The sequence below is a fragment of the Octodon degus genome, unplaced genomic scaffold, assembly GCF_000260255.1.
Source record: "Octodon degus isolate 3935 unplaced genomic scaffold, OctDeg1.0 scaffold00025, whole genome shotgun sequence".
Lineage (NCBI taxonomy): Eukaryota > Metazoa > Chordata > Mammalia > Rodentia > Octodontidae > Octodon > Octodon degus.
Genome location: NW_004524601.1, coordinates 13,813,644 through 13,830,968, shown reverse-complemented (window position 1 = coordinate 13,830,968; position 17,325 = coordinate 13,813,644). Strand labels below are relative to the sequence as shown.

General features: G+C 40.5%; 1 protein-coding gene across 1 annotated transcript in view; it reads left to right on the top strand.

Moving 5' to 3' along the window:
* Positions 1-16,744, top strand: part of Zc3h15 (zinc finger CCCH-type containing 15) — a 19,164-nt gene extending 2,420 nt beyond the window's left edge. Inside the window, exons 2-10 of the mRNA XM_012514124.2 lie at positions 4,099-4,200; positions 8,614-8,725; positions 9,203-9,355; positions 10,168-10,259; positions 11,331-11,513; positions 13,124-13,270; positions 13,406-13,507; positions 14,230-14,353; positions 15,907-16,744. Of these exons, the coding sequence (XP_012369578.2) occupies positions 4,099-4,200; positions 8,614-8,725; positions 9,203-9,355; positions 10,168-10,259; positions 11,331-11,513; positions 13,124-13,270; positions 13,406-13,507; positions 14,230-14,353; positions 15,907-15,968 (1,077 nt within the window). The 3' untranslated portion in view covers positions 15,969-16,744. The remainder of the gene's footprint in view (positions 1-4,098; positions 4,201-8,613; positions 8,726-9,202; positions 9,356-10,167; positions 10,260-11,330; positions 11,514-13,123; positions 13,271-13,405; positions 13,508-14,229; positions 14,354-15,906) is intronic.
* Positions 16,745-17,325: the final 581 nt, after the last annotated feature.

Here is a 17,325-nt window from a genome sequence, read left to right as displayed (position 1 = left end):
CACACACACACACACACACAAATAAATAAAATTTAAAAAAAAAATTTTAAATAAATAAATAAATTTGCAAAAATCCAACCAAAAAGGATTTTTATTACCAAAGTATAAAAGTTATTGTACAATGAACACATATGACCTGAAATTCTAAAGTGGTCACAATGAATAGCTAAGTTGGACATGTCTTTTCGGCAGGGGTGTGTGCCTGCATGGGTGTGGTCAGGCGCAATCCCAGGGCCTGTGCATCCTAAGCATGCACTCCATCCTACCTGAGTACGCTCCCTGCTCCTTCCGCACTTATGTGTGGACTTTAAAATGAGTGATTGTGCTACCTACCTGTTTCTTCTTCTGTACATTTATTAGTGATTGTAGAAAAGCAACAACAGGGGCCAGCCAAATAGCTCAGCAGACTAATGCACCTGCTTAGGCAGACGCAGTGACTGGAGTCCAACACCACCACCACCCTGGGAGCACCCTGAGATGGCGATTGAGACTGGGCGTGATGGTGCACACCTGTAGTCCCAGCACTTGGGAGGCTGAGCACAGGTGGATCACTATGAGTCCAGTCTACGTAGTGAGACCCTATAGACCCTGTATTAAAATACAAAAAAAGAAAAGCAACAACATGCAACTTTTTCCTCATTATCAGGCATCACAATTGAGGCCTTTGCATAGCGACACCTCCCTTTTTTCATTTTTTATCACGACACAGAATCTCCATAAATCGCTAAGTTATCCAGTTGGCCTCTGTGGTCTTCCTACCTCAGCTTCCGTGATTGCTGGGTTTCAGGCAGATGCTACCATACAGAGCAAAGTTGCAATTTTTGATAACTCTTAAACAGAGGAAATAAGATGCTTGAGAGATAGCATTACGTTTTGACTTGCTGCTGCTGTGGCCGGAGCCTAAGGCCTCACACATACTAGCAAGTGTGCTGCTGCTGAGCTGCATCCCCAGATGAAGGGGTAACAATAATATAATGAAGCAAGCTGTGGTTTTTGAATCCTGGAGCCTGGATTTGAGTCTCTTACTTCAACTCCTGACTAGCAGTGGTACCAAACTTGTGGCACATGTGTTGCTTTTCTTTTTTTAAGACAAAAGGTGTTAATATGAGTTGTTTTTTTCTAAATTAAGACCTCATTATTCAAGTTTAATTGCAGTGTTCCCACTTTGCAGTAAATAAGTGGGTTTGGGATTGTAATTGGGCACTCGCCTCCCTCATTGCTCTGTAGTTTTAAACAAATTACTTGGATCTATCTGAAGTACTATCCTGATCTGCAGAATGGAGCTGATGTCTGTGTTATTACATAGCCGTGAGTTAAATAAGATAATACACATATGAAGTGCCTGCCATGTGGCATATATATGCATGTATGTATTTGATATATGGCAGCCACTGTTAATATTATAAACAAGAATATTATAAATATTATAAATTAATATTATAAATAATATAAATAAGAATATTATATTATAAATAAGAATCTAGTTGGGGAAATAATTACAGACTGGCCTACATTGTCTATGTTTATTATTTCTTCGCCACCTGAAATAATTTTTGTTGCCTACAGTCATTTCTTTTCCTCTTTTAAATTCTTCAGTATTTATTGTGTAAATAAATACTTTTCTTGCAAAATGACTATATCAGACATTATTGTTCTCTTAGCTATGCACACATTGGTCCTAGAAAGTATGTACTACCATTTATTGTAGTTAACGTTTAATAACGAATTGAAGTCAGCTTTGAGCAGTAGAATATTTGGTTATAGAAAAAAATAATCTTTGGCTTTAGCAAGTGGATGCCCACTGAAGGACTTGCAACAGCAAAAAAGTAATACAGTTGTAGGAACCTGTAGAGACAGGGGTCCAGTGCACATAGGATGGAGAAAAAGACACTGGTTACTAATGAAGAGCTTCAGCTCAGGTCCACCCATGAGTACTTGGAGCTGCATTCATCAGTTTTACACAGTGTCCCCCACATAGTGGACAGCAGATGCATTCACCAGTGCCTTGGGGGAGACACAAGCAATAAACAGCGCCACCCTCTGCCTACCCTAGTGTCCCATGTCTAGGAAGGCAGTTTCTTGAAATGCTGAATATTGTTGCCCTGCCCTCTCCCTGCTTCCTTTTTTCCCAGCATTTTTACAGAGCACAGGGCCCAAAATGGCCCGTGAAAGGAGCAAGGTGATTCCCAGGTCTTGTGAAGCAGGCATACACATCCTGTTCTCTCCCTTCAGCCTAATGTTTGGAACCTTGTTAATCCAGTGAGGACACTTCCCTAATTTTGTTTTATCCATGATTTATAACCTGTAGCCTCCTTTTCTTATCTCTTGTACTCCCCCAGCTCCCAGTTCAGGTAGATAATAGTCTGTCCTAAGCTCAGGAAAAGAAGTAAAGTCTTTATTGAAATAGTTAAATTTTAAACTATCCTATTTTCAAATTTTATAGTCAAGTACAACTTGGGTCCTTATTATATGTCATTAATAGTTACCACTTAGAGGACTAGGCACAGTTCTGTGTTGTGGGAAAAAGAATAGTAAAAAGATACCCAAGCCATGCATAGGTGCTAGTTTACATAGCTCTTTCAGTAGGAGCTGTTAGATAAGTATTATTACCCCTTTTCAGTTGAGGAAACAGACTCAGAGGCTAAAATCTAACTTGCCCAAGGTTACTAAACTGGCAAACAGCAGAGCTGGGATTCAAACCAAGGAAATCTGGCTCCTACAGCCTTGTTGGCCACTGTGCCTCTCTGTTGTGAACCCTTTAATTTGAAAAGGGGAGAGTGAACCCCATTTTTCCAGTAGGAAGGCTATAGCAAAGAAGATAATTCAGCTCTGCTTGGAGTAGACATGTCCAGCCCATGGCCCACAGGTGGGGCACACCTGGCTTGCTTGAGCCACATAGAAGACACACAGTGCAGTTAATGTAATAAGTAACAAAACTCCTGTGTAAGGGGGCTGGTGAGATAGCTCAGTGGTCTAAAGCGCTTGCTTAGGCAAGAGCTCAGGGACCACAGTTCGATCCCTGGCACCACATGCTCAGCCCACCACCCCCAGGGTGGGCTGAGCCAGCCAAAAATAGGTAATAAATAAATTTTAAAAAAAAACCTCCTGTGTATATTTTAACTACAACAAAGCCATGCCCATTTCGCTGATTGTGGGTTCAACATGTCTATGAGTATAGATTGTTAAATCTGTACTGTACAATCTGTTCCTTACTAACAGTGTATTGTAAGACTTAGAAAGACTCAGTAACATATATGTTTTCTAAATGCTGGATGAATGTCCCCTTTCAAAGAGAGTTTCTAAGGTCTGGTTAGAGACTTTGAAAAGGCAACTCATGTGTTATCTCCTGAGACTATGTGAATATGGGCTAACATTTAGCCAAGCCTGAAAACTTCTCTTCTGGGATCTGGAGAAACTCCCCTTGGGAATACTTTGCTAGCCCCCCGTAGCCTTTTTCTTTTCTGAGCTTTCATCTGTCACTGTCTACCTTACTACTTGGTCTTGTTTACTCCCAGTTGGCAACTTCTGTCATTAAATAAGGGGCATAGGTTGAACCCTAGGTATAGCATTACCCAGAAAAGCATCTATACACGGTGTTGAACTTTGATTCCAGTTGTACTTTATATAGTCTCCTCTCCCACCCATGACAGCTCATTTTCTATAATTAAAAAAAAAAAAAAAGTGGTAGAGTTCTTCCCTGGCATATGCTAAGCCCTAAGTTCAATCTCCAGTCTCACCAGAAAAGAAAAGAAAAGAAAAGAAATGGACAGAGGCACTGCCATATATGAATCCCATTCAGATCAACATTGTCCTAAAATTTTTGATTATGGCAACCATTTGCTGCTCTGAAATACTCTATGGGAAAACATCATCACGGTAAGACACTTGATGATAACTGTATTTATTGAATTCTAAAGAATTGTGGTGGTACCCTGAGGTCATGTGTTGGCTTGATGGTTTGCATGTCTATTTAATACCCTTCCATGACATAATGAAGACTACTTTTCATATCACAAATTAATGGATAAGTTTTAGTTATCATTTGAAAAATAGTAATATATATATATATATGGAATTTCTGTGCTGTTTCTCGTTTAGGACAAAACTTTTGGTCTAAAGAATAAGAAAGGAGCAAAGCAACAGAAGTTTATCAAAGCTGTCACTCATCAAGTTAAATTTGGTCAACAAAATCCACGTCAGGTAAATAATATAAATTTCTGTATTTTCTTCTTATGAACGTCATGTTACACAGCATCTGTCAAAGATAGAAGTGTTTGGTATTATAATTGCATTTCAAAATAGACTCCTGCTCTAAAAGTTCTTCATCTCACCTTCGTACAGGCCTACATCTTAGACATTTTTCCAAGCCAGTTTCCTATAGCTCTCATGTATTCTGAATCAGCTGTCTTCTGGGCTACAGGAAGTGGGCAGTGTTATATCTAATTTATAGTTCATAACTAGTTACTTTGTTCTCAGCATTATGATGCTAACAACACTTCTGCAAGAAGTATCTTCGGGCATGTGTTCTGACGTGCATTTATACTATAATTTCTGTGGCAAAGATTATCTGCTATCAAACTATTTTGAGATCCAGGGACAGATCTCTAATTTTAATAAATTTGCTAGGTCACATTTCAGAGGCTCTAATACTTCACATTTTCATTTGCAGTGTGAGTAGTAAGCACTGACATTCTTACTAATATTTTCAGACATGATAATTGCAGTGTGGTGTCTTGATGTTGCGTTGTTTTGTCTTTACACAATGCTTGTTGTCTGTGTCTGCATTCCTGTGGCTTGCCTATTCACAACCTTTTTCACTTGTCTTTTTTTCTTACTAAATGATGATAACATCGTGAGCAGTGCAGATAATTTGTGATCATTATTTTGTTTTTAGTTTTTGTATCGTCCAATATATCTAGTGTTCTGTTTCTTTCCCCTCCCCTCCCCTCTCTTTTGTTTTTTAGTACTGGGGTTTGAACCTAGGGCCTTGGACCTACTGTAGGCAAGCACTCTCCCACTGAACTACATCCCTGGCTCTCCCTAGATTATTTTTACAGTCTAGTCTGTCTTTTAAATATACTTTATGTGCCCTTAAGTTTGTTTTTGGAATAGCCACTTACACCAGCAGTGTTTGTCTCACTGAATTGAAGCAGAATTGTGGACAGGCAGCAGTCTCGGACATACTTGGTTCTATTTCTGGATTCTTTTCTCTTCTGTCCTGAAACTGAAGCAAATGGTTTCCTGCAGGTAGCCTAGCAGCTATGAAGGCAAGTGCTTTCCCAGAATATTCATCCATAAAGTCCTTTTTTCACGTATCCTGTCTCCTTTTCCTTAACTTCTAACACTTCTTTTTTGATGAGGGATAGAATAATTTCTCAAGTATTTAACTGCAGATTTTTTTTCCATCTAACACCAGAATGTATCTGCTGACACCATGGAAACCAGCTTCCCTCACTCAGGCTGGCTGCACGTCACTACCTCAGCCTTTTACCCCTCTGCCAGACACAATTGTTCTTCCACGTGCTGATTAACCTGACTTTAATTGAAGTGTCAAATCCCAACACCGCCCAAAGCAGGAAGAGCACAAGTTAAACCCAGCCTGAGCATCTCAGTGACTTACGAGACACTGTCACATAAAAAATTTTATAGAGCTCTAAATATCCCTGGGTTCAAATCCCAGGAACACAAAAAAAGGCAGGAGTGGGAGCAAAAAATGTAGTCTGCCTTCCATATCCAGAGGGTTACATCTTCAAATCCAGTCAGCTGTGGATCAGTAATATTTTTTTAAAAGGATGTTGCATCATTGTTGATGGTACAGCCTAGTTAGAGCTAAGATGCTGTCTCTACTAAATTTGTACTGACTTTTTTCCTCTTACTGCTATTCCTAAAACAATACAGTGTGACTCCTATTTACGGAGCATTTGCACTGTTAGGTGTTTTTGATACTATGTAAGAGATTTGAGTACCCAGTCGTATGATATCTTTGGGGATAGTGGTAGTCCCAGAAGCAGTGCTCTTCTTGCAGATGCCTTTTTTTGTTAAGCAAGGTTTGGGTTTTGGTGTTTTGGTTTTTTGGGTTTTTTTCTGTATTTTAGGGAAGGATATACAGTGTGTTCTGGTTCTCTACTACTAAATTGGACTCAGTGATTATCCTGTTTACAGCCTCTCAAGTGCTGGGATTACAGGTGCACCACCGATGTCTCAGTGCGCCGCGGGGGCGGGGCCAGCACGGCAGGCCCAGGATTGAACTCCCGCACCTGCACCTGCACCTGCTTGCTGTTTGTTGGTTTTTTGGGGGGTGAGGGGGGAGTGGTGGGGTTTTTTGGCAGAACCAGGGATTGAACTCAGGCCCTTGCACTTGGCAGGCAAGCGCTTATTCTATTGAGCTATCTTCCTGGCCCCGGTGTTTGTTTTTGAGACAGGATCTTACTCTGTTGCTCAGGCTGGGCCTGATTTTGAGATCCTCCTACCTCAGCCTCCCAGAGTGCTGGCATTACAAGCTTGTACCACCGTACCCAGTTTTTGGTATTTAGTAACACTGGTCTTTGTTTATACACTGAAGGTCAGTTACCCCTGTAGAGCTCCTGTGACAGGTGTGAAGAAAGCCTCTTGCTCAGTTCTGCTCCTTTCTTCTGCCTTGTCCTTGTGGTATTTTGAGTGCTAGCTTCAGATTTGTAGGCTTGAGAAAGCATAGACTATATGGGCGTGATTAGGTGTAAGCATGTGTGCCGCCCTGTGCCTTCCACTGCTTAGAAGATGACCCCATTCTTAGGTCTCCCCAAATGTTCCTGCCCTCCAGGTGAGGCTGAGGGCTGTGTCACCTCAGACAGACCCCAGCACCCAGGGCTGCAGAGCTGCCAGGGTGCCCCTGTGCTGTGCTGTAGTGTGGACCCCAGCTCAAGACTGAGCACTGCCCGCAGTCAGGGTTCACTTGGGAGGTGTTGACCTGATTTCAGCATTTGGCCATGCCTCCCTACAGCTCCTCTTCCCTAAATAGTTCTGCTTTCTGCTGCTTTCTCTGGTGCAGAAGCATAGGTGGGTGCTGGTTAATGGATTATTTAGGTCCTGTTGACTCGCCCATTACTGATGTAATACTAATTCTTCAAGGAAATGCGCTCTGTCCTTGGCACTTTCTTATATTGCCCTTCCTTCCGTAATCATATATTCACTCCAGATTGTAGTCATTGTAATCATTTATTATCTAGAAGCTGCTATTTTTAAATGTGTTATCTGAGACAGAACCTGTCTGTTTGCAGTGGCATCGACATCCAGGTCCAAGGCGCTGCCTGAGGAACAGCTCCACCCAGTGCTCTTGGGCATTTCGTATTCTCTGCATCTGAACTGAGCTCCTCTCTACTCCCTTTCTCAAACCTGTTCCTCCTGTACGCCCTGTCATGCTCAGCAGCACCCGATCAAGCTGTGGTGGTTCTCACTTCCCCTTCAGGACTCTCTTTTTGTGTCACTCCAGTTGCTACAAGCTTTCTCTTTCCACCCTCACTGCTAATGCTTATTTTAGCTCTAGTGTTCCTTGCCTGCAGCAGTGGCCTTTAGTGTTGGATTCATGGTCTGCCCTCCACAGAGCTGCTGTCCTAATCTTTATAAAATAAAACTAGCCTCATGTTTCTCCTCAAGCACTCCAGTTCATTTTCTGTAGTACCGTCGCTGGTGTATGGAACTACACATTTCTAGATATTTCTCCTCTTCAAAATATATCTGTATATTTCTAGGGAGTAGATTATTTTCACAGAAAGAATCTCTCAAGAGCCATTTTCCAAAAACCAAGTGAAGCCTGTGACCCACTGATGCAGACAAGACTCTTTGATGTTTCCCATGCTCAGATCCTTTTCTGTGTCTGCACTGCTGGCTCTTCTCAAGATTCCTGTCTTGCTCCTCTGAGCTCATGCAGGAGGTTATCAGCCCAATCTGATTTTCATCATATAAGCTTTCTTTGTTCCCAAAGTATCGTGTAAATTGTATTGCACTTGTTTACATGTCTGCCCACTAGATTCTGAACTTCTTTAAATAAGCATCTTTGTCTTTTCATCTTATTCCCTGTCATCTAACATAGGACCTGACATATTTATGTTTGGATGAATCCTCTAATCACATTAGGTATGTAAATTGCTTAGAACTGTGTTTTGTTTAGTTGCTGATCCCTGACATTGATCTAGCTTAGTGTTTCTCAAAAGCATTCAAAAAAAAGAAAAACACATTCCAGTTAAGTTAGAGTGGTATAGTCACTGTTATATGGGATTGAACATTTCCATATGTTCTTCATCTTTATCTGTATTTCTTGGAAATAGATTATTTTCACAGAACAAATATCTGAAGAACCATTTGCTAAAAATGCTAAGCATGTAATAATTGCTTAACAAATGTTTGTTTCCATAAACTTTTGAATATGTTTTTAAATAGGCATGGTATCATTTATACAAAAGAATTCATAGGGTTTAGCAATTTTGTTTATTAGTTTAGGCAAAACATGTAATATATACCACAGGGCCATAGTGTTAAGAGGTAAGGACTATATTTATAAATATGCATGTGTGTTTATTATAGTAATAATTATTGTGTTGTAAAACAATTTACATATGAGATCTGGGAATATTACAGGTAGCACAAAGTGAAGCTGAAAAGAAGTTGAAGAAAGATGACAAGAAAAAAGAGCTGCAAGAACTAAATGAGCTGTTCAAACCTGTAGTTGCTGCTCAAAAAATAAGTAAAGGTAAAAGTCAAGTATCAGGGCCGTAGTTTTTTTGGATATAATTCATATTTAAAAATTTATTTGTTTTGCTGTTTCTTAGCCAAGTCATTGTACCATCCCAGTCTCTAGCCCCACACTTACAATGCAGTTTAGATAGTCTCCTAGTTGGCTTGTAACACTCAGGCTTTGGTAGTAGCCACAGAAAACAGTGGCTGAGTGGACCGCAAGTCAGACATTGGGCAGTATTTCTCCTTGTGTATTTGCGCCTTGTTGACTCTCACTTGGCAAGTGATGGTGGAATAGCCTTCATGTCCAGTTACACATGCCCGGCCCCCTTTGATGTAAAAATAAAAGCAACAGAAATGCATGTTAGATGCTGTAGAATGGGACCTTAAAGTAATGGGCAGGAACAAGCTAGCCAGAGGTAGCATCTCCTGGGTACAAGCCACACATGATGGTCTGGAGATGTAATGTGCGTTCCACACGCTTCTGACCCAGGTGCAGACCCCAAGTCCGTGGTGTGTGCCTTCTTCAAGCAAGGACAGTGTACTAAAGGTGACAAGTGCAAGTTCTCTCATGACCTCACTCTGGAGAGAAAGTGTGAAAAGCGAAGTGTCTACATTGATGCAAGAGATGAAGAACTTGAAAAGGGTATTGTTTTAATCTTTCTTAAAAATAGTTATTACTTTGGACTTGTTACTATTACTCGTATGTAATAACTTCAAAAACATTTAATAACTTCAAAAACATTTCCATCTTTGTAGTATTGTATTCATAAGTAGTTTGATATGCTGTTTTTCACAAAAATTGGAATTTACCATATGACCACTTATATAATGACTATATTTCGAAAAATGGTGATTTTTTTTTTTTTTTTAGAAAAATATTTTTATTAGTCTGTGCTTCCAGTGCATAATGATTAAACCATTGTGGGGAGTTGAGGCTTGTATGTAACACAGCTTTGTTTTTTGCTTCTCCTGTTTAGTTTAGATTCGTGTATTGTTCTTTCCGTCAGAACTTTCTCATTTGCCTAAATTACCAATAATTAGAAAGCTTTGTGGAATAATCTCACTGCATAGGCTTGCCTTTGGTTTTAAAGAACATGTGCTAGTCAGATTAGGAGACTTAGACAATGGTATCTGTCTCCTTAAGAAGGTAAATAAGGGTCCAGCCAAATGGCTCAGTGGATTAAAGCACCTGCAAGCAGGCACAGGGGCCAGGGGTTTGATCCCCAGGCCTGCCATGCTGGCCCCGCTCCCAGGGCATACTGAAATGGCAATTGAAACTAGGCATGGTGGCTCACGCCTATAATCCCAGCTATTGGGAGGTTGTAAACAGGCGGAGCACTATGAGTCCGATCTAGCAGTGAGACCCTGAACACCCTGTAGACCCTTCCGTCAGATACAAAAAAAATAAATAAGGACCCAGTAGATAAAATTTAACCTTCTCCTCTTTTTGTGTAGATACAATGGATAATTGGGATGAGAAAAAGCTTGAAGAAGTAGTGAACAAGAAGCACGGTGAGGCGGAAAAGAAAAAACCAAAAACTCAAATAGTATGTCCTTTTCTTGAATTGAGTTGCTGTGGTGTTTATTATTAGGGAGAATTATGTGGCAAGGTATTCGCTGCTGTTTTCTACTGGATTATTCTTTAGGTTATTAGGAATTTTTACTTTATCAGCATAAAGTACAGCAAGCTTTGTTGTTGAAATTTACAAGCTTTGTTTTACGAAATTATTAAAAAATTGCCTTTGAAAACCATGTGACAGTTTTTTAGAGGCCATTTCCTGGTATGATCTTACTTTCTGTAATAAGAATGAATATAATTGTGTATTCAAATAAGTGTTTCCTTGTTAAAATTATAACTGGAGGGAGACCTATTAAAATACCTATTACTAATCTTTGATTTTTTAATAGTAGTGAGATATTTTTTAATTACAAGTTTAAAAATACATGTAAATTCTAAAATGAAACTTTGATAGGTAACAATTCTAGTATTCTAGAAAATGTACTGTGACTTATTTCTAAGACTAGTGAAAAACCTTCCTGTGTAGAAATATTTTCAGTGCTAGATCTGCACACATCTGCCCCATATCTTGGTGGGGATGTAACAGAGTATGTAACAGAGTATTATGTGCTGAATAATTTTTACTTCTGTGCAGTGTTACTGTCCTTTGTTTTCCTTGGAACTGTGTATCCTGATGACTCAGATGTAAGACGTTTGCCTAGAGTCCAGTAGTAATGTAATCTTTATGCTATTACTGCATGTTAATTTTTAGGAAAGATCACAACAAAGTTGTGTTCATAGTTTTATAACCAATTTATAGTGATTTACCTGAACTTTAGAATTTGAGATTACATTTACAAGTATAAACAAGTCTTCGCATAATTTAGAAAATAGCATAGTGTATAAGTAGGACCTTTATAAAGATTATATGCAAAGAAATGTGCTATTTTATAAGATTTTAAGGTAAGCTTATGTGTACATTTCTTCGCATGTGAGTGCTCCATCTCTCAGGGATGAGCCACTGGATGCGAGTGGCCTGTGTGTGTGCTGCGCCTTTCAGCACTCACCGTCGAAGTGGGCTGCGCTGAGCCGGCGTTTCTGAGTCATGTTGTCTCTACAGGTCTGCAAGCATTTCCTTGAAGCTATTGAAAATAACAAGTATGGCTGGTTTTGGGTGTGCCCTGGAGGGGGTGATAATTGTATGTATCGTCATGCTCTTCCTCCTGGATTTGTGTTGAAAAAAGATAAAAAGAAAGAAGAGAAAGAAGATGAAATTTCTTTAGAAGATCTCATTGAAAGAGAGGTAACTGGTAATATTTGGCTACTATTAAAAATTGAAAACACTATTTGCTACGAATTCTGATACTTACCACTTGGGGGCAATAGCATGTTGTCGTGGAAGAGAAGAGCTACCAGGAGTCTTTCTATGTCTAAATGTAAGCCCAGCCATGAACATGGACCAATCATGACTTGAACTTCAGGGTTACATAACAATCATGCTGGATACCAACTTAGTATGTTCTTTTCCTAAGGCTCCATTCTGTGACGTGCCCTGTCACTTCTCAGGTTGCTGAAAAAATGACTTAGTTTTAGATTTTCTCTTATTCTTTTTCTCCCAGCTTATACTAATCACTGAGGAAGGACAGGGGAGACAGTACCTCTGCATTTTTTCCGATGTGTTGTCTTCCTTGGTCTCAGGGCTCCTTTGGGAGGGCGGGCAGCAGGTGTGATGGGGAAGGCTCCTCAGATTCGGGCATGGGGTGCCTGCTGGTGGGCTCTGCAGAGAGGGGGCTATGGCAGCCTGGGCCGTATGTGGCATCAAGACTCAAAGTGAAAAAAGAGAGTCTTTAGCTGCACTTTTTCTAGCTCAGCGAAAAGACCATTTTATTCTGTAAGTTAGCAGATGTGGCTACTTCTGGCATCAACATGAAGTTGTTGAGTTTAGTAGAAATAACTCAATTTTGAATTTTGTATTTAAAGCTATATATATTTTGCCCAATCTTAAATAATGAATGTTTTGTATAAGTCCTTGATGTTGGGCATAGGTACACTTATTCCTGATTGTGTGTCTTCATGAGCACATGTGTGGTAGCCCACACTCACAAGGATGCGGCTCGGCCTCATTTCTTCTCATCCCTGGCTGCCCCTCCACTCTTGGTTCCCTTCCCAGTTGAAGAGCCTCCATTTCCATTTTTTCTTCCTTTTTAAATCTTTTTTCCCTTCCATCATCTTGTATTCTCTTTTTCATTTGAAAAAGATCTATCTCCTGTTATCCTTTACTTTGCTCACTCTTTACATTTTGAGTTTCTCATGGACATGTATTTTGGTGTCTCACCCAGAGTACAATGCATTATAGTAAAAAAAAAAGTCAGCTTTGGAGAACTTGGTGTATTTGACATTGTCTCCTAGTCCCACCTCTTAGCAATTCTTTCTTGTTAAATTTCCTGGCTCCTTTGCGGAAATGGGCGTTAGCGTGTATAGATACAGCTATTAACCCTGAGCACCCGGCCAGTGGGTAGCGGAGGTTATTTTCCTGTATATTTCTTTCTTACTGCTTTGAGGAACAGCTAGAGTGTTTAGTTTCGTTTCTCATCTCCTGAGGACCACAAATGAAATGTGGATATTATTAATAGTGCCTTTAATTTTTATTGTTTTCAGTAGTCAGTTCCTGTTTAAGTGATTTTTCTTGACCAGTTTTAGTACTGAGGTTAAACACTAAGAAGAAACGGTAGCTCAGGTGCATGTTTTTAAGTGTGGCATTTCTAGACATTCAATTTGCTCAGTCACTTGAGGTTAAAATGTTAACTTATTCCGTATTTACCGTCTTTGGGGCAAAGAGGCAGGGAATAAAATGCATGAGAAATCTGCTGTTTGCACCATCAGTGTGACTTGAGTGCTCTCTTCCCTCTGCAGCGTTCTGCCCTAGGTCCCAATGTTACCAAAATCACTCTAGAATCTTTTCTTGCATGGAAGAAAAGGAAAAGACAAGAAAAGATTGATAAACTTGAACAAGATATGGAAAGGAGGAAAGCTGACTTCAAAGCAGGAAAGGCGCTGGTGGTGAGTTCCAAGCCACCGCCTCCTGTGTCTTTGGTGTGAGATTTTGGGCTAGTTAGCCATCTGTGTGCTTAAGTCAGTGTCCAGAAAGTGTTTGGATATGTTTTCCTAAATTGAGATATTTGTGTGTCTGAACAGATCAGTGGTCGTGAGGTGTTTGAATTCCGCCCTGAGCTGGTCAATGATGATGATGAGGAAGCTGATGACACGCGCTACACTCAGGGAGCAGGTGCTGATGAGGTGAGTGGGGGTGGGGGTGGGGGTGGCCACAGCCCTGAGACTAGGTGACAGCGACACGTGTCATTCCTCAGCAGTGTGGACATAATGGTGATCACTGCGTCCTGAGGTCCTTGCGAGGATTAAAGGAGGTAATGTGGTGTTGTTAATAGCATCTTACGGAATTAGGGCCTGGTATATAACAAAGTGCTATATGTATCAGCTGTGATAACTGTTTTGTCCCTCTCTAAAATAAAACAAAGGTCTTGTTTATCACAATGTGTTAAAGGTATCAGTCATGGCCTGGAAGTGCAGAGACAGCAGCAAGGCATTTGGTTGTGGGCAGTTTTAGAAATAACAGGTAATATACTATTCAGTAGTTGGCATAAAATGCTTAGTTGAAAAGAGTACCGTACTTTATGGGAAAAGGGGCTCCAGGGACTGGTGAGATAGCTCAGCGGTCTAAAGCGCCTGCTTAGGCAAACTTAGGGAAGCACAAGGACCAAGGTTCAGTCCTGGGCACCACATACCGTGCCGGCCACAAAAAAGAGGGGTCGGGAGAGTGTTCCAGTGGAAAGAGTTTTTTTTAAGAAACTTAGAAAAAAACGAATTTTGACAGTAGTTGACCTTTTGTTTTCAGCTGGCATTAGTGACAGTTCTGTTTTCATTAAGCTAAATGTTGGTAAAACTGATTTTTAGCGACTGTTATTATTAGTGACAACTCTCTGTTTTATGACTTGTTGAAGGTTGATGATTCCATGAGCGTAAATGACATAGACTTAAGCCTGTACATCCCAAGAGATGTGGATGAGACAGGCATTACTGTAGCCAGTCTCGAAAGATTCAGCACATACGCTTCAGACAAAGATGGTAAGTATGTTGCCCTCTGCAGAATTGTAAGAATTAGGTGTCTGAAGAGAAGCCAGAGATGGCAGATTTAGACATGTACCAGTACTGGACTTGTGGGTTGGCCCTGCATAAAGCAGTGAATGGTTGGTGCTGTTTGCTGAGCAAGCTATGAACTAACTAGAAAAGGACTAGGAATGAGTCTGGAGCTGTAGACGATGAGTTCACTGTGATACCTCGTGAGTTTGAAATCTGGCTGCCTAGAGTGGTCTTGTCCCGGACACAGCAGCCATTGACCCAAAAAAAAAAGCCAACCTGCACATTACCTGCATTAGTTGGAGAGAGTGTGTCACCCAAGCACAGTAAATGGAGCACCATTCTACGGCACAATGAAAATGCCAGTGTTTTCATTTCAGAAGAAATAAGCAACTAGGGAAGATATCTAGGAGTCGGGGCCAGTTCTCAGCAGGACCATGGGGCTGGAACGAAGAAGGGATGAGTACAGACTTCTCTGAGCTTAGAGGTTAGATGCTTTCAGATTTGGAAAACCTAAATGTACGTCTAGGCAGGAGAGCAGGTGAAGAACAGTTGGAAATGGAAAGACTAAGAAGCCAGACCTGGAAGTATAAATAATGATTAAGCGTGAGTGGGGGAGGTTGCCAAGGGTGTTCCTGGAGATAAGGCTTGTTGGTATAATTGCATCTGATTAGACCTCGAAGAGACAGGAAAGGTTGAGTGTGCTTGCCATGGGAGAAAAAGTCAGGAGTACTAATTAAGGCAGAAGCTGAGAGAGAAGAGCCCAGACTTTATTTTTACAATACCAGAATGCAAGTTTTAACTTGAAAGCTGGCCTCACTGCTAATGTCTGAGAAGGCTGTCCTAGGGCTGTCTCCCCAACATAGCTGCTGTGCCACATATAGGAGGCTGGAGTGACAGTAGACAGTTGCAGGTACATCATAGACCTTCCCAGGATTTTTTATCAGAAATACCTGAAATAGCTAAAAAGCTCAAACTTAAAAAGTCGTTTTTATGTAAAGGTTGTCATTGAACCAAAACAAACCAGCATTTTTGTTTTTCTTAGCCGTTTGCAGCTAAGGGGAAGTGGCTTTCTCTCCTTCACATGTGTGCTAGGACCACACCCCATGTCCTTTCTGCTGAGCAAGTGCTCTGCCCTGGAGCTGCCTGCGCCCCTTGCTCCTCGCCCTCCGCCCTCCGGGAAGGAGCCTCATGGTTGAGCTCCTGGATGAAGTGTTTGTGCTTTCACACTCACGGGTTTATTTCTGTGTCATTAAACTGTTTGCAAGCCCAAAAGTGAAGGCTCTGCTTATATAGTTTTTGTTCATAACTATTCAAACAACACATTATGTGGAAGTTGACACCAGGATTGCTGGGTTATGTAGGGAGCACAGAATTGTAGTTCATCTTATCAGCCCTCTAGTGTATCAGCCACTAAGCAGTCAAATGTCCGCAGTAAGAGTATCTTACAAGAGGAAGAAATGTGCCAGTCTTTGCTGTCAGTTGCTAGTGACAAGTGCATTCTTGTTTTAGGTCTCACTGATTGCACTTTTCATTTTTAGAAAATAAACTAAGCGAAGCCTCTGGAGGCCGGGCTGAAAATGGTGAACGCAGTGACTTGTAAGAGGACAGCGCAGTGGATGGACAGGAAAACGGAGCTGTTGGAGCTGTTCCTGTGGATGAAAATCTTTTTACCGGGGAAGATCTGGATGAATTAGAAGAAGAATTAAACACACTTGATTTAGAAGAATGACACCAAACAAGTCAAGGAAAAGATTAAGTCAGCTCAGCATGAGCTGAAATTGACTACGTTCGTTTTTTTTCACCTAGAATCAACAGGATCAACAGTTCATTTCCCATGCTGATTGTGGAGGGCTTGCTCTCCTCCAAAACAGGAACATTCTCCCTGCGTCTTCTTTTCTGACTTTGGCTACATCTCATAGTAAGTTCATAGTAGTTCATGGTAAATTGAAATATAAAGGTCACTGCAGAAAGTGATTGTTGTAACTGTCCACTTGAGTAGGAAGTGTAACTGCTTTTCCAGCTTTTGGTTTTCATTGGGCATGTGTTGATATCAGCAACCAAGTCTACACTGAAAAGGCCCATCAAAGAGTGATTACCTTTCCTCTGTATTTATATGATGTAAAGACTGCCTAGAACGTGAGTGCTGTGCGTTATAGAGGGAGCTGCCCATGCAGATTCAGTATTGTATTTCTTTGAACAATTCGATGGACGTTTGCAATGGAACATGAACCCAACGGGATCAGCTGCAGTGCCCTGTGTTTCCCTATTATTTTTTGCCAATAAAGTTGTAAATAAAAAATGTCATACATTAAAACCTAAATATGAGCCGTTTTTGTTTTCCCTGAAAAGATTCTTAACACTTCTAGCCCAAAGATATTAACTGTCTGTTAAAGTGTCACATAAAGCATTTATTAATGGGTTTTCTTATTGGAGAGCCCTGTGCAGTATTAACAGTACTAGCAGTGACTTTAGTAATGAACTTTTGGCTTCTAGAAGAGAATGCAGGTGATGTTATACGAAAGTAATTTTAAATTAATAGCTCATTAAATGTCACAATTGAACTAAATACGGCTTGAGGATCTTTGAGATCTGTGGCATTACAGTGATAGATACTGAAGTTTTCTTACTCTTTAGGAATGTAAACAAATTTGCCAGGTAATTGGGGAGAAGGTCTTTTCCATTTAGGTGCTCTGAGAAACTAGGTTAAGGCATTTTTAATTGGATATAATTTGTTAATGACATTGTTAATGCTGTATAACTTTTTACCATCAATACTTTTGTGTTTTTCAAATGCAACAGTGTTGCTTTTGTTACTTTCAAGGCAACTGAGGTAATGACAGCAATACTGGCCAGGTAACCTGGACCCCAGTTTTCATTTCTGTCTCAGCTAAATTGTATGGTTTTTTATTCCAAACCATTATTTCTTCATTTTATCTAAAACTTAAGACTGAATGATC